This window comes from Euprymna scolopes, chromosome 19 (genome assembly GCF_053919585.1).
Source record: "Euprymna scolopes isolate OS-2025 chromosome 19, ASM5391958v1, whole genome shotgun sequence".
NCBI lineage: Eukaryota > Metazoa > Mollusca > Cephalopoda > Sepiida > Sepiolidae > Euprymna > Euprymna scolopes.
In genome coordinates, this window is record NC_136500.1 from 18808926 (window position 1) to 18834002 (window position 25077).

At 32.9% G+C, this 25077-nt stretch overlaps 1 protein-coding gene across 1 annotated transcript in view; it reads right to left on the bottom strand.

Annotated features, from left to right (window-relative positions):
• Window positions 1-25077, bottom strand: part of LOC145303459 (cilia- and flagella-associated protein 77-like) — a 56380-nt gene that overhangs the window by 25645 nt on the left and 5658 nt on the right. The window contains exon 2 of the mRNA XM_080144796.1: window positions 8061-8157. Within this exon, the coding sequence (XP_080000922.1) occupies window positions 8061-8157 (97 nt within the window). The remainder of the gene's footprint in view (window positions 1-8060; window positions 8158-25077) is intronic.

Consider the following 25077-nt stretch of genomic DNA (forward strand, 5'->3'; position numbering starts at 1 on the left):
TTAAATACTGCAGTGTGCTGCAGCTGAACAGACCAAACCTGCATGGTGTACATTCATATTAAATCGACTGCATAATTACACCTTTTTTTTTTTAATTTATTTTACTTAATAAATTTTTAAGAGATCAAAGGGAGCTAACTCCTCCAGGAGCTAACAATTGATTTCATTTTGATTGGGATTTATATCCGATGGCTCTTTTTAGAATCGATGTTGCTCCCTTTATGGCTGCAATCTGTATTTCATTACAGTTTAATCTTCCAGGGATTGTTTCCAGGTACTTCTAAAAAAATTCTGTTTCACTAAGCCAGTTGCACCTATAACAACCGGTATAATGTCTGTCTCTCTCAGAGAACAAGAAATTAAAGTGTAGATCTGAAGAACAGATACTACACTTTAGTTATTTCGGACAGCGGCATCAATAATGAGCGCAGTTTTTTCAGGCTTGTTCCATATCACAATGTCTGGCTTGATTGCTTTATCTCATTTTGCATCATGTTCTGCTGTCCTGAACATGTTGCCTCAGAATTGTATGAATGAACATGTATCACTGTCGCATTTTCAGAGTTCTGTGTTGTCTAACTATCAAGATGTTCTTAAGTTTTATGCATTCCTTTGTTAGCTTAGAGGGTAGTGGGACGGCATTACTGTTAAAGGAAAGTAAGACGCCTCCTTCCCTCCACTAGCCTGTGAGAAACCCTTGGACTTAGTTGAGAATCCACTTAGCTCCCTGATAAGGATAATATGAGGTCATGGAAAGAAGGTAATTGATGTAATACAAAAACAAACAGAAATAATTCTGCATTGTGCTGAGCAGAAGATACCTCTGAGTACAATGGTCAGAATAATCGCCCAGTATGAGCACTGCTTGGAAAGATAGACACTGCAACCTTTTTGCTGTACAAGTGCAAAGAAATCTATGGCAATACATCAAACTCATTATTCGTGAAACATTGTGAATATGGCGCTTAATCAGAACACCTCGCTCGATAAGGATCACTATAATAGACAGGTGGCACCTGATTGTCATCAAACTACTCTCCGACAACCAGCAAAGAATAACGGGAAAGATCATCGCTAGAAGAAGTAGAGGATGATAGCGAGAGACATATGTTGACACCAAAAATAATGAGCAACAATGAATTCATGAATGTCTCAAGGGAGAGAGAGATAGACAGAGAACCATAGCCGGCAATGTCTGTACCAGGCAAGACACCACTTAGCTTAGTAGAATCTGTCTATTGCTAACGGTTTTTATGACCATGGCTTAATAAAGGCAGAAAAAAAACTTGAAATTACTCCAACTAACCTACTAGATTTCGAAGTTGATTTTATACTCTGTCAGGACAGGAAAAAGTGCTCTCTGTGTCACCTCGTCAGATGTCATTGGAGGTGGGGGGGAGTAGTATTTAACACTGAAACACAAACTTTTCACAGTTGTTTGTTAGTGTCATATATATATATATATATATATATATATATATATTGGCTTGAGGTAGTTGCCTGTCTAGCCGCACTGATGAGCTGTGAAACAGCGAAACAGTACTGTATGTGGATGACTATATATATATATATATATATATATGATTAGTTTTTTTTGCAAAAAGAATTCCAGCAGAGTGCTCAATTAAAAGGAAAATCCAAATTGTAAGAGCGTATTTATATTTTGTGTACAGAAAGTTGTTAGTTGAGACAGATCACTGGTACCGTCGGTTTCAAGCCCGATAATAAGGCCCGTTTTAGGTATCCTTATCAAGCTCTCTTCAGAGACGAATATTGGCTGAAGAGAGCTTGATAAGGATACCTTAAACGGGCCTTATTATCGGGCTTGAAACCGACGGTACCAATGATCTGTCTCAACTAACAACTTTCTGTACATAAAATATATATATATATGTATGTATAAATATATATAAATATACATATATAAATATATAAATATACAGAAATAAATATATATATATATATATATATATATATATATATATATATATATATATATATATATATATATATATATATATATATATAAAGATATATATATATATAAATAAAAAATACCAATTATGCATTGTTTGGGGTGAACAAAATAAATTTTTCAATTTTGAATAGTAAACAATTTATTCATTGTAAACCATTCAGAAAACACAAGTGGCTGTTTTTTGATGCATCGCCAGGAAGCAAAAAATCGTGGTTTTATACAAGCTCCAACGATATTGATTTGCAATGGGAAACGAGAAATCTCATCATAAAATCACCTTGATAGCTCAACAAAGTTAACCAACGTTCAGCTTTATCATACTTAAATCAGTGACCATTTGAGAAAACTCCACGATATATTGCTACCAACCTTGTTGGTAAACATAAGCAGTGGCAAACTAGCGTCCTGTCACGGATTCCATTATTCATCCATTCTACATAAGGTTGAAAATGGAAAGCTACTGCTACTACTTTAAATAGAATTTCAACTGGCCTTAGCTGATTCCACAGTCCGAATTTGCATCCATTGTGCCAATAGTATACTACCTGGTGTGATGGGGAGAAATTTCTTGACAGATTGATCGTTGTGTTGTTGCAGTAGTAACAGATATCTTAACTAAACTTATAGCTTGGAAGGACAACGCAGTAAAATAATAAGGGAGGTAATTCTACATAAGAATTACCTCCCTTGCACCAGAGTTTTCCATGTCACACTATTAGTGGTTGAATTGAACAGGTTTGCTGTTGATTTAAGAAAAGGTAATTACTTTATTATAATCAAAAATTGATAATTTGGACTGCTACCAAAAGCAATAAAAGTTACTTTTCTACCTACATGGATCATTTATGTGTGTGTGTGTGTGTGTGTGTGTGTGTGTGTGTGTGTGTGTGTGTGTGTGTGTGTGTGTGTGTGTTTAAAGTAATTTATTTACTTTAATTAAAATCTAATATATAAAAGGCTATATATCTGTCTGTCTGTCTCCATATTTTCAAACTCTATCTCTTCCGTAACTAAAAGTCGCAGAGCGATGCTAGGAGCCTTAAATGATTGGATTTTTTTTTACGGAACATTATTTTATGGATTTTCAGCTGGTTAAGATAGTTTTTAAGGGATGAAAAATGTGTCAAACTTGAAAAAAATCGTTATACATTTTGTATATCTATCTTAGTTTATTTTTATGTTCTAATTTTGAATCAGTTCATATGCGTGTCACGTTGGTAGAGTGGTAACGTCACCAGCTTTGAATGCTACAGTTTTCCTTTCGGTTTCGATTCTAGCTGATAGCACCCAAATACTTTTTTTTTTTTTTTTTTTACTTTTGAAATCACGAATACATAATAGTATATAAAAAATCTGGACAAATTAAAATATCATATTTAAACGTATTTTATGCCCACGCAAAGCCGGGCGCTACCCCCCCCCCCGCTAGTGTTCAGATAAATATGTTATGTTAGAACTGAGAATCAAAGATGACAGATGGATGTTTGCCAAACAGCTTCAACATCAACATCCTTTTTTGTTGTTATTTCAATTATTTCAATTAGGTATAAAAGTAAATTTTAATCTATTTGGAACAGTTAACAAATGAAATAAAAAGGGTAAAAAATGTAAAAAATATAACAAATAAATGTTACCAAAGGCAAGATAAATTACTCTGCTAAATACCCAGATAATGTGTGTGTGTGTGTGTGTGTGTGTGTGTGTGTGTGTGTGTGTGTGTGTGTGTGTGTGTGTGCGCGCGTGTTTTAACGCATTTTAAAGTTTTATTTGGTTTGAAAAAGAACTAGTGCCAAGTTGGTAAGTTAAACACTTATAGCAGTATTGTGTTTATTTTGGACTTTTGAGACATTATTGACTCTCCAAAAATGGTATATTCCGAGTTGACTATGTTGTTGCCAGTTTAACTTACCAACTTATTCTTCCTCTTTCCCTTCTCTCTTTCTTTGTTATTTCTTTCCTTCTTTTCTCCCTTTCATCTTTTCTTTTTCTTCCTTATCTCTTAATCTTTTCATTGGTGTTGGTAAGGGATATACAAGAGGGCAACATAAGTTGTACGTTTTCTGACCACATAAAAATTCTAGCCAAATACAAAATATTTTTATAACTGAATGACTCTTAAATCTTAAACCTCTTTTAGCATAGATATGTCAAATTCACATTCCCCCACTAATTAAACCTATACACATTAGTATGTTTAAGATTTGGAGAGGCCATCACACATGCCTAAATACCATTCTTTAACCTCCCATCCTTTCCCATATCTCAACACAGACTCAAATTCACACCCCTATTGGACCTTATTTACATACAACCAAATCTTACTTGGAACTTTTTGATTTTAACTCCTTGTGACAAGGAAGACTTGATATTTTTATTACAAACTTTGCTTTGATATAAGCTGTATCGCCTGAAGAGGTCTTTAGTTACTAGTAGCTAGCTAACTGAAACATGCTCATGACTGTGTAATAAGATATTGTTGCTTATGTAAAAACAAATAAAGAATATATATATATATATATTTCTCTCTTTCTCCTTATCGGTTATCTCTCTCTCTCTCTCTCTCTCTCTCTCCCTCTCTCTCTCTCTCTCTCTCTCTCTCTCTCACACACACACAAGACAAACATTTAGTCATTTCTCATAATTTATTTCATCTCACCAGGAGCAGTGAGATTTCTCCTTTAAAGTCCTCATTCTTTAGTTACCACATTAGGGGCCTGAACCTCACCTGAAGAATTTTGCCAATCTTGATGTGATGAAATAAATTATAATGAGTAATGGCAAAAATGTTGTATTGATGTTTTGATAGTTTTCATTTCAACATTCATTCTTGCTCTAGGAGAAGCATCGTGTTTTGACAAGCTTCTGGGTTTGACCTTTACTCCTGATCTGAAATGGAACATGTACATCAAGCCTGTTGCCAAGGTCGCTGGAAAGATGGTGGGATCCTTCTACCGCTCCAGAAGATATCTCACTACTGATGCAATTCTCTATTTATATAAAAGCCAAGTATGTCCAAGGATGGAATACTGCTGCCATATCTGGGCAGGAGCTGCTAAAAACAGCCTATTCTGCCTAGACAGAGTACAAAATAGACTTCGTGGCTTAGTGGGGGATGCCCTTTTCTCTACCCTACAACCTCTCTCCCACAGAAGAGACGTTGCGAGCCTATCCTTGTTTTATCGTTATTTCCATGGAAGGTGCTCGTCTGAGCTCCAATCTCCGGTCCCCCCTCGCCAATCTTTCAAGAAGACACCCGTCTAGCTGAATCCACTGTGAAAAATTTCCCCCACTCTTTATCTGTGCCTAAATCAAAACGTGGATTCCATGAAAAAAGCTTCTTTCTTAGAACTGCACGCCTGTGGAACTCTGTTCCGTCTGCCTGCTTCCCACCTGACTACAACTTGGATGTCTTCAAGTCCAACGTTAACAAATTCCTAATGAACTGCCCCCTTAAGTAAACACTTCATCAAATCTCCACACTAACGTATTGTACTTGCAATAACCCTTATCCCTGAGTGGCTTCCGGGCCTTGATAAGTGGTGACCACCGTGTAAAAAAAAAAAAAGTGCTATATTGAGACCTTCTACTCAAGATTTCCTACAGAAATTATTCTATAATTCATGGGTCCAACATACACACATACAATACATACATATATATTATATATACATATATATACTAGGATGGGTACCCAGCGTTGCTTGGTTTGACATGAAGTTTTGTTTGAAACACACCTGTATACTAATTATTTTCAGCATGGGCAATGTGGATACCCCCACAACAAAAATAAAAGAACTGATGAAAACATGTAAATGTAATCGTCCAAAAAAAGAGGAAGTATGTGATACCCTCTCCACTAAATATTTCAGCAGAAGCCTACAAAGAGAAGAAACTACTCTCTGGATATTGAGCACTGGAAAGGCCATCCCCCCCCCCTCAAATAATTAAAAATAAATTATTACAACTTTTGTTTCAATGAAAAAAAAAAAGCAGCGAATGTGTGTGCAATCACAAAAAAAAGAAAAAAAAAGATCTACCAAAAATTAATTCCAAAAACAATTAAATGAAATTTTTCGTCATTTTATATTTCTAATGTAATCCTCCCCTGTCCCCAAAGATGAATTTGCCATATTTTGGGGTTCGTTCTGTTTATAAAATTGTTAGGTGAAAGTACAGAATGGTCTCATAAAAATTAATTAAATTTATCGTTATTTTATGCTTCAAATGTAATTCCAGCCCCCCACCATCACTACAAAAAAAACTGTATTTGTTATGTTTTTCTCCCCACCCACCACCCTCTCGATCGCCAAACTTGAAAAAATGCTAGAGATGACATAACTAGTTGAACGCTTTGTGGCCAAAAAGTGGGTGCTCATTTAACGTTAAATTTATATAGAAAAGTTATCCCCCACGCTAAAATGTTAATTTTCTTCTTTTTTTTTTCCAAATTTTCTCTTTCATATTATTTATAAAGAATGCTTAAACGTATTAGGCCACAAAAAAGCAGGTCCTAATTTTTTTTAGGGGTTAAACGACGCTGGGTCACGCCGTAAAAATTGACCACTTTAAATAAATTATAAAGAAAATATGTTTCGCAAGCAATTAAACACACTTGCTATGGTATAATTATTATAATAAATCCTGGGCAACACCGATTTAATTTTATAAACAAAAAAAAGGATTTTGATGACATGGAAAATTGGCCCTGTGTCTGACTAACTATGCTCTCGTGGGGATGCAAGTAAATGAGGACATTAGTTTTAATTATTTTTCTCGGTAAATATGAAGAATCACTTCACCCTTGAAAATTCCTTTAAAATTACAACTTTCACAAGTTTTCGGAGGCGCTAAACATGATAATAACATCTAAAATTACGACAAATGAGTAGTTTCCAAGATATGAAGAAATGTTAGTTTCAAAAAAGTGGGGGATCACTTTTTTATAATCATTTAAATTAAAATGAGCACCCACCTTGTGATTATCATTTTTTTTGGGGGGGGGGGGCTGCCGGTTAATATTTTTTTTCTTTTTTTTGGAGGGGCATATTCGATATAGAACTTGTATAGTTTTTCAACAGGTGCTTCTGCAGTATAATTAACCACTTTAACGTAACGCACCAACATCAACCGAGCAGAAGAATCGTTTAATATTTCACAAAAATTCTGTTTACATTTGGTGGGAGGCGATATAGAGGCGGTGGGTGTTGTGGCGGCCACAGCCAGTAGCCATAAAGTGGGTGCATGTCTTCACATCCTATAAACTACTTGTTTCCAGAAATTTTAAACGTTAGTGGTAATTTTAAAAGATTTTCGAGAGTGGACAGGAAGTGGTAATTTTAAAGGAATTTTCGAGGGTGGAGTGATTCTTCATATTTACCATTTTCTCTAACATAAAAAAGGTTACTTAAAAATTAAGAATAAGCGAAAAAAAATTTCCTCTGAATTAAAAATAAAAATAATAATTCAGCTTAGAAGAATATTTCGAAATGAAAACACATTTATTACAGGAAATATTTAATAACGTGCTCCGTTTAAAACAATTTTTCAATTAAACTATCATAGTTATTTCCCCTTTGGTTTTCTGGTTTGAAAATTAAACGATTTCAGATAAAATAAGTTAAATAAAATATAAATTGAAATTTAGATAAACTAAATAATTAAAACAAATTAAATTAGTACAGTTAAAACAAAGCTATTATGTCGAATAAGTAATATCATCGAGCTAATTATTTAAATAGATTTAATTTAATGTGTTATGCTAATGACCGTAACTCAATCAATGCAGATGTGGTTTGAAGAATGCTGTATATAGAAATTACATATGAAATATAATATCTCCGTTGACAGAAGTATCCCATCATGGGCATTAATATTTCTTTACCAAGAGAGGTGTACACAAATATGGCTTTATATTTCTTTGGTCATTGGGAGTTGTACACACAGGCACACAAACGCTACTACTTATATATATATATATATATATATACTCTCTCTTCCCATCCCCTCTTTATCTCTTACTATCCATTTTTCTCTCTCTTTCTTTCTAACGCACATACACATATACGCTTACACACTAACTCACCATGGCTAACTGTATCAGTTGCGACTGGGTTTTCAAGGCCATAAACCCAATGATCCGGCATCATGTAGCTTCGAGGACGGCGCTTTCCAAGATCATTCTGTCAAAAAACAAAAGAACAAATATATATTAGTCCTCGCGTGAAAGAGCAGGACACAAAATGTTTTAAATAATAATGATAATAGAATAACAATAACAAAGACTTTCGCTGGCGAGGACTACTATTGACCATAACCAGTTATACAGTCCTTTTGAAATTTTCATCTCTATTTTTCTCGTTATGTATTGAATATTTGTTAATGAAACTTATATGAAATATGTTCCTTAGTAAATTTTAAAGATTTTCTATTCTGAAAGAGGTTTAAAAAAATTTAATCAACAAAAAATTATTTTTAAGTTTTTGTTAAAAAAAATTCAGATTTTCTCATTATTCAGATCTGTATTACAAAGAGGGAGTTGCAAAAAATGAGTTGTGGTGTGAGGAGAAATACAAACTGAAATAGAGAGAAGGAGAGTTTTGAAATATAATCTTAAAAAGATAAGATACAAGTTAGAAAAGCATTTCATCCAAGGCATGAAAATTGTTAAACAAAATGTTTTTACTATAGGCTTTAAAAATAAAGGTACAAGATTCAATTTGAAATTTATTTATCTTCAAAGTGCACTTTTATAAATTTTACAAAGTAAGGTATGCAAATTTAATTGAAATTGAATAAAAAAAATTACCTTGAATTTATTTTATGTAATGTACATTCTATTACAATTTAAAAAATCATTACAAATTTTATATCTATATCATTAATTGCTAGATGAAAGATAATGTTTTTAAAAACAGTACCGTATGTAGATGACATATATATATATGTATATATATGGTAAAACTGGTAATTAGTAAAAACCTGAAGAGAGTGCTCAATACTATTGCAGAGCAAATATGTATTTTATTCTTTTTTTACCGTTTTATCTGTTTTGTTACATATGTTTCGGATGTTGGACCATGTTCACGATCCAACAGCCTCATCAGACATTACAGAAATGGTTGTTAGTATTTGGAAGAAGTGCTTTAGAAGAAATACGAGAAAAAAAAGAAGGGGGGGGTAAGAGATAATAAGGGGGGAGGGAGACGGGTATCGACAATATTTAAGTTTTGAAAATTAAAATACATTAGATTATAATGTGTGTGTGCAGGTAGCAGATTCAGGTAGGTGTGGGTGGAGATGTATGGATATAGGGAGGGGGAGGGGGAGAGAGGATGGTAAAGGAAAAAGAAAGGGGGTAAGGTATAATGTAAATAGTATTAAATTCTATAATAGTAATTTATAATTGGTTTAATTAGATGTGAGAGGTAACCAATGCGCTTAAATAAAACATGATTCGGAAAATAGAAGAAAATATATGAAACTATCATGACATGATAATTTAAGTATTTTCCCTATGGAGATAAATACTTTATATAAAATATAATTAAGAAATAAAAATAAATGCTTTATATAAAATATAATTAAGAAATAAAGATAAATACTTTATATAAAATATAATTAAGTAATAAAAATAAATAATATAAAATATAATTAAGTAATAAAAATAAATATTTTATATAAAATATAATTAAATAATAAAAATAATACTTTATATAAAATATAATTAAGTAATAAAAATAAATATTTTATATAAAATATAATTAAGTAATAAAGATAAATACTTTATATAAAATATAATTAAGTAAAAAAATAAATACTTTATATAAAATATAATTAAGTAATAAAAATAAATACTTTATATAAAATATAATTAAGTAATAAAATAAATACTTTATATAAAATATAATTAAGTAATCAAAGATAATATAAAATATAATTAAGTAATAAAAATAAATACGTTATATAAAATATAATTAAGTAATAAAAATAAATACTTTATATAAAATATAATTAAAACTTTATAAACTAATTAAAAAGGTCGAATGAATTTTGATAATTATAGCAAATAGGATGGCAAGATATATCTAAATTAATATTTAATATGAACAATGAAAGTAAGTATGATAATATATCTAAGATAATATAGTACTTAATTGTACAGTGATAAAAAAGAGCGTACATCTACATTATATAATTAGGTATGGAGGAAAAATTAAATATTAAATTAGAATAGAGAATAGTAGTTGATCATGCTATTATAACTTCTAGATTGATCGTAAGGTTTAGAAATGTTAAAGTACAGTTGCTAAGTAAGTTTACGGATCGGAAAAATAAATTTGTAATAATTATAATCTTACAAATGGATTTATGGTAATCCAATTCCAAGTATTGATCTAAAAATAACATGTATATGTTGAAACATGTAATTATTATTAGATTGATAAATGGTCTCAAATATATGAGCCAAGTGTGTTAATTCTCAGAATGGATGTAAAAACAATATTATAGTTATAATAAGGTATATCTATTGAACATCTATTAAGATAAACTATTATTTTTAGTATATACTAGCATTTCAGCCCGGCGTTGCCCGGGTGTTTGGATGTGTCTGTTGAGAAAAAAAAAGTGGTAGTAAGAAGGCAGGCTCGAACCCATACCGCGAAGGAGGAACAGAACGGGGAAAAAATACCTGACGTCTTTGTGGTTTCGACCACCGCCAAATCTGAAGGGACTTATGTTTAAATTAAGGCTAGACACTCGAAAGGAGAGGATGACTTTCAAAAATATTGGCTAAAAAAGGGACATCCCTTGTAGAAAAGTTCCCAGTTGAAGCTGAAGATATTAATGTTTTTAGCCAATTTTTCGATATTTGTCGTCTGAAATGTCGGACTGTAAAACGATACTGATCTTGGTAAAATCTGTCGCCGCTGTGGAAAGTTTTAGGCAGACATGCAAACATACATCCATACATTTATATATTGGTAACTAAAAATTTCCGACCCAAACAGATTAAAAAGCTTGCCCTATCTCTAAATACCCTTTATCTCAAATTTCAAATGACCAGAAATTGTCTGAGTAATTTGGTAGAGATCGCAGAGGTCAATTTTGTTTAACTTTGACCCCTATTATGACCCCTTAACATTTATTGTTTTGGGCTTAAATTAAGTTACTACGAGTTATTGCATAGGGAAATGTACACACACACAGACGCACACACACAGATACACAGACACGTTCACTTTTATAGATATACTAGCATTTCAGCTCGAGGGGGGGTTGCCCGGGTGTTTGGAGGTGTATGCTGAGCAAAAAACAAAAAACAAAAAAAACGGTCAATTTTTTTTAACTTTGACCCCTTAACATTTTAATCCTTGAACTTTGACCCCTTAACAGCCAAAATTCCCAAATCTCAGTGCCCTGTATATCAAATTTCGAGTCTATAGATTAAATATTGACAGAGTCATTGCTTAGGGAAATGTACACAGACACACAAACACACAGACACGTTCACTATTATAGATATATAGACTAGCATGGATGCCTGGCGTTGCCCGGATATTTGGAGGTGTATGCCGAGTAAAAAAAAAAAAAAAAAAAAAAAAAAGAGGTCAATTTTTTTTAACTTTGACCCCTATTATGACCCCTTAACATTTATTGTTTTGGGCTTAAATTAAGTTATTTAGTTAGATCCATGCCCAAGGAACCTATATCTAAAATTTTAATTGTTTACACCCAAAATTGGTGGAAGAGTTTGGTAGAGTTCTCAAAGGTCAAATCGTTGAACTTTGACCCCTTAACAGCCAAATTTCTGGCCGAAAACGAATCACAAACATTTTCCCAAATCTCAGTACCCTGTATATCAAATTTCGAGTCTGTAGACTGAAAATTAACAGAATTATTGCGAAGGAAAATGTACACAGACAGACAGACACGTTCACTTTTATAGATATACTAGCTTTTCAGCTCGGGGTTGCCCGGGTGTTTGAAGGTGTATGCTGAACAAAAAAAAACAAAAAAAACAGTCAATTTTTTAAACCTATATCTAAAATTTCAAGTGTTTAGACCAAACATTATCGAAGGAGTTTAGTAGAGTTCTCAAAGGTCAAATACTTTAACTTTGACCCCTTAACAGCCGAATTTCTGGCCGAAAATCGATCACATCGATTTTCCCAAATCTCAGTACCCTGTATATCAAATTTCGAGTCTGTAGACTAAAAATTGACAGAGAAATGTACACACACAGACCCATAGACAGACAGATACACAGACACGTTCACTTTTATAGATATATAGATAAATAGAAGGATAGATAGATTTGTTTAATAAAAATATATACGTATACATAAATATATATGGAAACAATTTTGTGTTTACTATAAACTTTTTACGCAAATATTATGCAAGTATAAATCATGTAGAATATCTGCATGAATATAATTACACGTAATAGTTAACTAAAGATGATTATCCCATTAAAAAACCGAAGCAACTAATAGGGAATTAATTAAAATGAATGTTTAAAAGAATATGCAAATTAGCTAGATCGTTTGCTAGTGAATGCAATTCCACAACCAAGATATAAGAAAATTGTATTTTCTATTTTTCGGGCCAATTTATCCCAGTCAATGGAGGGGAAACCCTCTATACTGGGACAATTATTATTTTTGGTAACCAGAGTGCCCCCCTTTTTGCCTACTTTTAGGGGAGCTGGTTTTTACCCCACTTTAAAAACGGCCTTGTGCCTAATTTGCTTTGGTGGGGAAGCAAATAAATACATTAAATAAATAGAAAATAGGGTGTTTAATATGAATATCAATACACACAAAAGAAAAACGAATTTATAGGAGCATAGGTAGATAGATAGATAGATATTCATAAACAAAACGTCTGTAAATTCATTTTGAAATTTTAAGTTAAATTGAAGGTGAAAAAAATACATAGGATAGGAGGCGGGGCTAAAGTGTAAGGAAATTGGAAACAAACATAATCTATACTATTAAGTCTAAACAATGTTTATAATTCTTAATTAACTTAAAGTTAAAGTAAAATTAGAATTAGATTTCACTTAAATATATACTCATTTAATTATAACTAAAAGAACATATTATTATGAGATTAGGAAATTTTGAAACCAAATTAATAGAGAGTTAGGATATATTTAATGTTAAACTAAAATTATACTTAAATAAGTGACAAGTTCGTAAAATGTTTATTAATATTGGACTGTCGAATGTTGAACTGGTAAAACTATGTGAAATCTGAAATTTAAAAATAATACTTTCAAATTAAACAATAATAATAATTATATTGATAAAAATAATATAAGTAAATAAATTAATTAATTAAAATTAAGTTAAATGTAATAGCCAATTAATTTGCAATTTGACATTAAGCAGAAATGAAGTATCGATTGAAATAGTTATATTACTAACATTTTATATTGAACGGATTAGTGAATTAATTTATAATATACATTGAATTAATCTTTTAATAACATTAAGTGAAAGACATTAGAACTGTATAAACACTATGTATTACTGGGATATGGATGGCAATGAGTTATGTATGTTAAAAGTATGAATGTTAAAAATTAAAAATTAAAAATAAGAAAAGTTAGTATATCGATAGATTTGGTCTAAGGGAGGTAATTCTATCATACTTTAAATTAAATTAATTTGAACTTTTTACGCTTAAGGTAAACAATTGAGTATTGTGCCAGTTGACACGGTTAAGATTCGGATTAAAAATTGTTATAAAAATAAATACAATTAAGGCGCGCAGTATGATTATGATTATGTTGGCGCGTGAAATATAAAAAATAACTCCCACGCAAATTCCGGCGTGGCCTTATATATTAAATCGACTCAAAACGAGCGGACGTAGTACAGAGCACCCCACGTGTAGCAGTGTCAGAAATTTCGTGAAAATAGCGAATAATTCCACCCCATCTTTCCAAGCTTATAACTCCTCGAAAAATGCAATTCAAGCCCTAATTTTTTTTTTCAATTAAAGGAGCAAGGACCAAGATTTCATTAAAAAAAAAAAAAAAAAAAAAAAAAACCTGTTTTTTTTTTAAAAAGGTTTTAAACTTCGGACTTTACAGGTAAAATTCTATAAGAACACTATGTTTTTTTTTGTTTTAAATTTGAATATATTATGTATTGACCTTTTCTCTTCAATTTGTGAGTAAATAATTATGTACTCATCGGGTTCTAAATTAATTATTATTAGACATTTACAAAATGGGAGGCGTGAATTATTCGACCCCCTGTCTTTCCAAGCTTATAACTCCTCGAAAAATGTAATTCAAGCCCTAATTTTTTTTTTTCAATTAAAGGAGCAAGGACCAAGGTTCCATTAAAAAAAAAAAAGAAAAAACAAATAACGTGGTTTAAAAAAAAAGGTTTTAAACTTCAAACTTTACAGGTAAAATTCTAAAAGAACACTATGTTTTTTTTTTTTTTTAATTTGAATATATTATGTATTGACCTTTTCTCTTCAATTTGTGAGTAAATAATTATGTACTCATCGGGTTACTAAATTAAGTATTTACTTTTTAATAGACACTTAAAAATTGGGATGGGGGGGGTCGTGAATTTAAAAAAAAAAAAACGTTTATCTAAAATATTATATTCGATTTATTGGAAAGAACATAAAATTTCACATTGACCCTGAAAATATCGTAAAATAGAATCAATAGAAAAATTTTGATAGATTTTTAAAATTTAAAAATTGAAAAATATTGAGTTTAAAAATTGAAAAATATTGAGTTCGGAAAATTCATTACTGTTTTAAAAAAAAAAAATATTTCTATTACTTTTAAAACAACTGTAATAGTTTATTTTGGAAGTATAATCCATAAAGAAAATAAATAACCCACTTTTAACAGAGAAATTCCGAGATTTTTATATTGTATTCGCAGTTTCGTGTTAGGGGTGTCAAAAATTCCTACAAAAATTCTGATACTGCCACCCCACGTGATGTTTCCGTCCAATGGGATTTCTCCAAGGACATTTTTCTAAACTTTTCTTTTTAAGCTCGCTGGGAGCCGGTCCAAATAGTATTTAAGCACACACAAACATCAAATCTCTCTCTCAACTGCATTCTTATTCGGACGTTCCATGCATGTTACTATCACTCTTCCATTTTCACTGCTCCACGCGCTTCATACAATTTCACAGGCGAACATTACCTATTGCCTCTCTTACCATGTTTTAACATATGAACAGTTCAACAAAAAAAGACATTCTCCTTTTTTTATACGAACACTTAAAAAGGACTTCTGAACTCATTATAAAGAGAATTATATTTTATTTGTTAATGGTTGGTTTCTGTGAATAAACCTCCGTTTGTTTTGCATGTAAGTCTTCTTCTTTTTATTTTTATTTATTTGTGGAGGAAGTTAGTTCCTAAAAAGGCCTGACGACCCCCACAGTATTCAGCAAATTTTTATTCTCAACCAAACGTTATTATAGGTTTAGAATTGACTGATACTAAGAATTATAATTGAACTGGTAATAAATTTGATTATAACAGTCCAGTGAACTGAATTATGTATGGTTTCAATTCAAATCAATAAATTATTTACTATAATCATAAAGGTCAATCGGTTTTTTCAGTTTAGTTTAGCTTCCTATATGCAAACATGTATAATATTTTATAATTATTGATGTTATTTTTATAAGTATGTATACACAAATTAGAATTAATAAATTTTTTTCAGTTTAGTTTAGTTTCCTATATGCAAACATGTATAATATTTTATAATTATTGATGTTATTTTTATAAGTATGTATACACAAATTAGAATTAATAAATTTACTAATTATTAAATAGAACATTTTGGTAGAAGATTCATAAATTAATAAAGAATGTTAGTATGAATAGTTAGGTTTAGTGACTTTATTTTTAAAATTCAAAATGGCGTAATGGAAACATATTAAAGGTATTTGCGGCTTCTCTTCCAATTTTCGGATTTTAATCATGTCAAATCACACTTTATTTCCTTTTGAGGGATTGATCGTTGCTATTTCTTCTGATGAGTTTAAGGGCATAATAGATTCACTGATTGATATAATAAAATTAAGTGATTGATTTTGCACCACGAAACAGATACTGTCAAGAATTGTAAATGTCAAATTAATTAAAGGAATAAATTATAAGATGGTCAACATCATGAAGTTTGGGATATAGTTTTTTTTTTAGCTTCTTAAATAAGGATTGGAATATATTATAAGAAAATATATTTCTACAAATATATATATATATATATATATATATATATATATATATATATATATATATATATATATATATATATATAATCTGACTTCTTCTTATGAGAACTTTGACTCTTATGATCATTTCGTTTTGAAAATACCTAATAACTTTATGTCCTTTCATCTGGATTTTTAATTTTTAATTCCCTTTTTTATTTTTCATTTATTTTCCCCATTTCATATACTCTTTGCACTAATTTTTTTTTGTTTTCATTTATGACTAGTTTTCATATAATGCAGATTCAATTTATGCCAGAACCAGCTTCGTTATAATATTCATTTGCTACTATTTTTTCTCTGATGAGAACACATTTCTTTGAAACGCCATGAATTAAAGAAATGTTAATATTTCTTATTTAAGCATCCTATTGAACAACAAATTCATGTAAAGTATAATTTACAGTTTTAAAGCTAGTCAAAAAAGTAGTTCATTGGATATCGATACGGAAAAAAAAATGAAAGTCTGAATTCATGCATAACTATTATAATATTATATATATAGTATATAATTATTTACGCCCCTTTAAGAAATAAATAAATTCTTAAAGTTGAGCACTGTCTGGGGAAATTTAAAAAGTCGGTTAGCTAGCTTTGTGTGCAAGATCGTGACCTCCTGTTCTTTAATCACTATACGATCGTCTGTATTAAAAACGTTACATTTCATTAATGTTAAAGTTTCCCTTAATTTTGTGGCTGGGAACGGTGGTCCTAGGATATGTTCCTCGCTAATAAAGCCAAAGGTGGCTTCTTTGCAGGATTTGAATCCTTCGACCAGCATTGATCATCATCTCCTACATTGATGACTGCGTAAGCATGAAACACTAGTGTCTGTAGGTGTATAAAAAAAATAATATAGAATAGAATTAATATCTTAATGTTATGGGAAAGAAAAAAGAAAACATTTTTTTTTTTTTTTTTTTTTTTACACAGTGGTCACCACTTCTCAGAGCCCGGAAGCCACTCAGGGATAAGGGTTATTGCAAGTACATTACGTTAGTGTGGAGATTTGATGAAGTGTTTACCTAAGGGGGCGGTTCATTAGGAATTTGTTAACGTTGGACTTGAAGACATTCAAGTTGTAGTCAAGTGGGAAGCAGGCAGACGGAACAGAGTTCCACAGGCGTGCAGTTCTAAGAAAGAAGCTGTGTTCATGGAATCCACATTTTGATTTAGGCACAAATAAAGAGTGGGGGAAATTTTTCACAGTGGATTCAGCTAGACGGGTGTTTTTCGTGAAGGATTGGCAAGGGGGGACCAGAGATTGGAGTTCAGACGAGCACCTGCCATGGAAATAACAATAAAACAAGGATAGGCTCGCAACGTCTCTTCTGTGGGAGAGAGGTTGCAGGGTAGAGAAAAGGGCATCCCCCACTAAGCCATGAAGTCTATTTTGTACTCTGTCAAGGCAGGATAGGCTGTTTTTAGCAGCTCCTGCCCAGATATACCAGCAGTATTCCATCCTTGGACGTACTTGGCTTTTATATAGAAACATTAGTGATTTCAGCGATTGTCAAATTGACTACTCTACACACTTTAACCCTTATCCTCGAGTGGCCTCTGGGCCTTGATAAGTAAGCTCATTCATGTGGGATAATGAGAGGTTTGGGAGGAGCAAGGAAGTCAGGATATCGAAGTTAATTGGCTAAATAAAGAATTTCATGGATAAGGACCGTCGTGTGTCTATAAAGACAATAAGTGCACAGTATGATGTCAGTGTGGAAACTGTACACACAATTATTCGCAAGGAACTGAAGATGCGGAAGATTTGCATAAAGTTTGGACAATGCATCAGTTCACATTTCCATCCTTGTCACGGACTATTAGACCAAGATGGGCATCAAGACAGTTCCTCGCCCTCGCTATAGTCTAGACCTTGCTCCCTGTGACTTTTGGTTATTCCTAAGCTCAAGGAAAAAACTTAGAGGCTGTCATTATGAAGATGAAAGGGGCTGTGACATTGACACGCTTACACATAGGGACTTCCAGAAGTTATTGGAACTGTACAACAAGTGCATTGCAACCGAAGAAGATTACTTTGAAGAAGACTAGAGTTTCATGTGTTCTATCAATAAAAGTGTCCATTCGAAAAAGTCTGGAAACTTATTGAAGGCACCTCATATATATATATATATATATATATATATATATATATATATATATATATATATATATACACACACACTCATGAGCAAAAAAAAATGAGCCAAGAGTGAAAGAAGAAGAAATCGATTTTTCATTTATTTTTCCATGAATTTTTGTTAATTTTAACTGAAAATTTCTATTTTGCAGATCATTATTATAGCATATAATAATAAGTGGAAAAATGAATCCTAAAAATTGTAAGACCGCATCTTGGTGAGGATATAAAAAAACAAATTGCAGGATTAAGGCAGTCCAAAATGACTTACAAGCAGAATTTTGATATTTTGAGAAAAGAAAAAGTGAAAACATCTCTTCTGTAGTGAAGCGAATTGGTCAAAGGTTACTTGGTAAAAGGGAAATCTGGATCTGGTCGCCCTACAGTATTCACTTTGAAGGACGACCACAGGCTTAAATTAACTGTTTTGAAGGATTGAAAGAAAACTTATGTTGACCATAACAAAGAATTCAAAAAAGGGGCTGGAAATTCGCTTTCTAGATATACAATATCTAGATGAATGAAAGAAATGGAATTTTCTTCCAAAGGGTGTGCATAGATTTTTCTTGTGTTATGGCAAGAAAGATACAGATTGGTTCAAGAATGTTTTCTGGTCAGATTCAATCAAAATTTTGTTTTGTTATTGATGCTCCTGATGCTCCCAAATGGTGCAATCGAAGAACTGGAGAAAGATTTTCACCAAGTTGCATAAAAGCGACAATTAAACACGGAAATGGAGAGATAATGGTATGGGGAACTTTTACTGCAGCAGGAGTTGGGAAACTTATTAGATGTGAGAAGTTAATCAATGCAAAGAAATACATTCGAATATTAAAAACAGGACTGTTACAAAGTATCCAGAAGCTGGGAATATCCCAGAACATTATTTTTCAACATGATAATGCCCCTGCACACACTGCTAAAGTCACAAAAAATAATTTTCTGATAATTCAATTAATGTGATATTTTGGCCAGGTCAAAGCCCCGATTTAAACCCAATCAAGAATATTTGGTCCATAATATCCCGTGCATTGGATGGAAGAACTTTTTCGAACAATAACAAACTGTGGGAAGCTGTGCTAAGCGAATGGAATAGCATCTTTTCTTCACGGTGTTCCACTTTGTTTTTTTTTTTGTTTTTTTTTAAGTAAGCAAAAGGGAATACGATTCCATCCTAAGTAAATGTTTTGTTCTGTGTTATTAGTCTCCTTTAAGTTTCCTTGTTCAATTGTTCTAAACCTGAATCTTTTGCATGCGATGTGAGTACCTTGCCACTTGAGAAACAGTAGTATATATATATATATATATATATACAGTGATGATCATATTTATTGGCACGGTAAAATAAAAGTTAAATTTTGTCTAATAAATTCTAAAAAAGGGATTAAATTAAAGAAAATAACAAAGTATATTATGTATTTTTAACTGGCCTTTCCGATGCAGAAATCGGATTTTAGAAAAAATAAATAACAAAGGAACAACAAACATAATTGCAAAAAACCCTTGTTCAAAATTATTGGCACGGCTTTGTTTTTCTTTTAGTATCAGTATAATATCAATCAATTTCCGGTTTACGTGCTTTCTGAACTTTTTTATAGCCATATTATGCTTGTTTAACGCTAATTCAGTGAATAATTTTTTTCAGATAATTTTTAGATAGCGATTTATTTAAACTATTATAAGTGACTAAATTATAATTTTCAATCGCCATGGTTAAAACTGAGGAACACAGCGAAGACGTCAGGAAGCTTGTTGTAGCATGCCATATCAATGGGGAGGGCTATGATAAGATTTCAAAGAAGCTAAACCTTCCCAAATCCACTGTTAGAGCCATAATAAACAAGTTCAAATCGCAAGGCTACGTTATGAGTTTAGAGGGTAGAGGGAGAAAAAGGATTCTTTCCCCAAGAGATGAACGGAAAATTGTTCGACAAGTAAAACAAAGCCCAAGGATCTCTGTTGGGGAGATTGTTGATGAACAGAGCACCTCTGGAGTGAATGTATCTCGACATACAGTTGGTAGAGTTTTGAAGAGAGCTGGTTTAAAAGCATGTCGTCCGAGAAAGACTCCCTTATTGAAGCCTATGCACCTGAAAGCAAGGCTAGCCTTTGCAAAACGTCATATTGATAAAGATGTTGCATTCTGGAAACGTGTTCTATGGACTGACGAAACGAAAATAGAGTTATTTGGCCATAATAAAGTGTCTTATATTTACAGAAAATCTGGCGAAGCTTTCCTGCCTAAGAACACCATACCCACAGTGAAGCACGGTGGAGGCAGTTTGATGTTTTGGGGATCCTTTGCTGCCTCTGGACCAGGGCGACTTGTTAAGGTCACAGGTAGCATAAAAAAGGAAGATTATGTTAAAATATTGGATGAAAACCTGAAAGACTCTGCTAAAGAGCTCTCACTTGGTCGTCGTTAGTGGTTCATGCAAGATAATGACCCAAAGCATTCGGCTAAACTGACTAAGAAATGGCTTGAGGACAATCATATTAATGTTTTGGAGTGGCCATCACAAAGCCCAGACCTTAATCCAATTGAAAATTTATGGAGAACATTAAAATTGAGGGTAATGCAAAGGAAGCCTAAGAATCTTATTCAATTGGGGGATTATTGTCAGGAAGAGTGGGCTAAAATTACTACTGAAGAGTGCAACAACTTGGTTGTAAACTATGAAAAGCGACTGAGGAAGGTAATCAAGGCCAAAGGCTATACAATTGATTATTAAATAAATCGTGCCAATAATTTTGAACAAGGGTTTTTTGCAATTATGTTTGTTGTTCCTTTGTTATTTATTTTTTCTAAAATCCGATTGCTGCATCGGAAAGGCCAGTTAAAAATACATAATATACTTTGTTATTTTCTTTAATTTAATCCCTTTTTTAGAATTTATTAGACAAAATTTAACTTTTATTTTACCGTGCCAATAAATATGATCATCACTGTATATATATATATATATATATATATATATATATATATATATATATATATATATATATATATATATATATAATCCAGGTAAGTTTATGTATCACAGTTTATAAGCAATTGTATCCTTACCATGTTTATGGGAAAGTGTTCACTAATAAATAGAATCATGTATAAGGTACAAAAGATTTTACACAAACATTTTTTACGTTTCTAGGAAACAACCAGATGCGATGACTGTTTGAATTGAAAACAAGGATCAAAATATTGCATCCACTTTAAGCAGCATGTCCTGAGGCGATCTAGTTAAGAGCTTTAGAAGGTTGCATATTCAGAGTCACATCGGGGTCACCAATGTCAAATTTTGTGGTTCCTCTCCATGTTTCACTGTAAGGACAAAACAAACGCAATATGTTTGAAATAAAATTATTGTGAACCTGAAAATGTTTGTACGCATTTGAATTGTGAGTGTAAAAAAATGTGTACATAGGTTCAACAAAGTCTAAATTTCCTGATCTCCTCGGTTCAGACTGCGTTTGAAGTTTTACTCTACTTTCAAACTTTTAATAGTGGTAGCAAAACAATAAGAACTTCTGTTCTGCAATCGACCATCATTGGGTTTTTAACCATCTAATATTCTGATTTTTGATAAGGAGCCAGGCCGTTTTTATCAAGTTTTTAACAAGGCCTGATGGCTAACCTTGATTGACCTCTGTCATAGCTATAATGCCCCTTTCAGAGGAGAGAAGGTTTACACCATTAGTTACCTCTTCCCGCCTGGTGTATAAACGAGTTGAAAGGCCATTTTATCCTCGGTACTGCCCTGCTAGTATGTAGATTTATTTTTACTCATCTTTTTTATTAGTTTCTAATGGCTTTTTACTTGCATGATGTCCCTGTCAGAAACCTGAGGAACATGCTGGATGTCTTCAGGAGATAGCATACGTTGTTTTTAAATATTTGGTCAGGGTTTACTTCCAATATGAAACACTGAAAGAAGTCACTGAGTTTACGTATCTGGGCAGCAACATAGCTTCCACAGAGAGAGATATCGAAATTCACATCTCAAAAGCATGGGCCACATTGGATGGGCTGCGTTCAGTATGGACTTCGGGACTAACTAACAAACTGAAAAGGTAGTTCTTTAGGGCAGTGTAGAGTCTGTCCTTGTTTACGGTGCTACAACCTGGACACTCACCAAGAGATTGGAAAGAAAACTAGATGGCACATAAACCCGTATGCTACGAACAGTATTAAATATAGCTTGGCAAAATTATCCCCCGAAGCAGCAACTTTATGGGAACCTATCTGCCATATCTAATACCATCAGAGAAAGATGCCTACGATGTGCTGGTCATTGTCTGAGGAGCAAACATGAATTGGTGAGCGATATATTGCTATGGACGCGCAAGCAAAGGATGACGTAGCACACGACGCAAACTGTGAACCTGAAGATCTGAGGAAGCTGATGGAGAGGAAGAGTTAGATTGGTCCGGGTAAGGAGCCCGTCATGATGATGATGATGTCAAGGCATCTGACAAAGTCCTGTACAAAGATACCTACGATATGGATGGATAGTGTTTAGTAGGCAATCTGTAAAATGTTTTTGACTCCTAATGGGGAATAACACCAATGATTTTGCCAATCATTTTTATGACCACCGGTTGTGGTAATCAACCAATGAAAATCTTCCAAAGTTACTATAAAAATTGTCGAATTTTAGATTCAATCAGTTCACCGTTAACTACCTCACGGACTGCATTTGATTCTTGGCCGCCATCTTTGATACTAGCAATTACTGCCGCCATCTTTGTTACTGGAAAATACTTCACACTCATTATCGAGACTGCACTCTGTTCAACATGTCTCAACACTTAACACATTCAATACAGAGTGAGTGCCAATGTGTGGGAGGAAGTTGAGATAATGTGTCTCATATGCCTTGCCTTTTGTGTGTGCATTTTGAGCAAGTGAGGAAAAGAAAAGAAGCATCACTTTGTTTTAGCTTTTATAGTCCTGTCCTTAGCGCCCCCTAGCTTGGCAGAAAGAGGCGTAATTAGGTCTGATCGCCTTCTGTATGTACGTGTACACGGGTGTGTAGAAAAGGTAGGTAATGCTTATAATGGAGAGAACCTATCAGTTTTAGTTAAAAATGGACGGTAAAACAAATGAGCTTACTTCATTTTATTTCTGATGAAATATTTTCCTGATTTGCTTTGAAGCTTTAAATTTTGTGTATATTTTACGTTTTTTGTGGGTTTTTTACATGGGCATCACCACTTATCAAGGAGATAAAGGTTAAAGAGTGTACAGTAGTCAATTGGACAATATAGTAATCATTAGTAATGGAAATTCGGTAAATTTGTTAACTTAAGTGGAATGGCTCATCAAGAACTTGTTTATGTTGGACTTGAAGACAACCATATTGTAGTCAGCTGGAAAGCAGGAAAACGGAAGACAGTTTCACAGGTGTGCAGTTCTAAGAAAGAAGCTTTGTTCGTGGAATATACGTTTAGGTTTAGGCACAGATAAAGAGTGGGGGGAATTATTGATAGTGTTTTCAGCTAGACGAGTGTTTCTTGTGAAAGTTTGGCGAGGGGGGACCATAGATTGAAGCTCAGTCGAGCACTTGCCATGAAAATAATGATAAAGCAAAGAAACTCGCAACATCTCTTCTATGAGAAACAGGTTGCTAGGAAGAGAAAAGAACATCTCCTACGAGGCTACAAAGTCTATTTTGAATTCTATCAATGTAGGATGTCCTTTCTAGCAGCTCCTGCCCAGATGTGGCAACAGTACTCCATCCTTAGACGTACCTGGCTCTTATATAGATAGAGAATTGCATTAGCAGTGAGATATCTACTGGATCGATAGAAGGATCCCACCATTTTCCGAGTGGCCTTGGCAACAGATTTGATGTATGTGTTCCATTTCATATCAAGAGTAAAGGTCAAGCCCAGAAGCTTGTCAAAACATGAGGCCTCCCCAAGACGAGAGCCATTCATTTCAATTGATGCCAGATGGGTATCAAAGCGTTGATGATGTAAAGATAAAATCTTGGTTTTAGATGTATTAAAAGTAACCAGCCACTTTTTTTCCCATTGTACCATGTGCTCAAGATCAGAGGAGAGAGAATCGGAGAGAACTTGGTCATTTACGGTTTAGATGTGCTACCATAGATGGTAGTATCATCAGCATAAATGTCTATGAATTATGTAAGGATGTGATTTGGAAAATCATTAATGTAGATCAGGAAGAGAGTTGGGCCCAGGATTTCAGAAAGAAATGATTTAATAATTGAGAAGACATTTCCAACTATACCATAGCTGGAGATTTTGTGAAGTAAACTTCGAACGTAGACCCCCACTACCATGTCTCCTTCTCCAACATCAGGGGTCTACGTTCTAACCTTCCAGAGGTTGAAGCCCAATTACAGGAGACTAAACCAGACCTTTTATTTTTAAGCGAAACTGGAATTGGACAGACTATTTCCCTAAATGAGTTCGTAATTAAAGGATACTCTAACCTAACTTCCAAATCTGACCCCCAAGATCGCCATGGGAATGGAATATGTGCCTATATAAAAGATGGCTTTCCATGTGGTAGGGACATCTCCAGAGAAGATCCTAACTTACCCTATATGTGCTTCTGAGTAGCACTAGCTCACACTACAGCATTTATATTTACTCTCTATCGCCCCCATAACAGCAGAGTTACCATCTTTAAAAGCATATCTGAGAAAATTGAC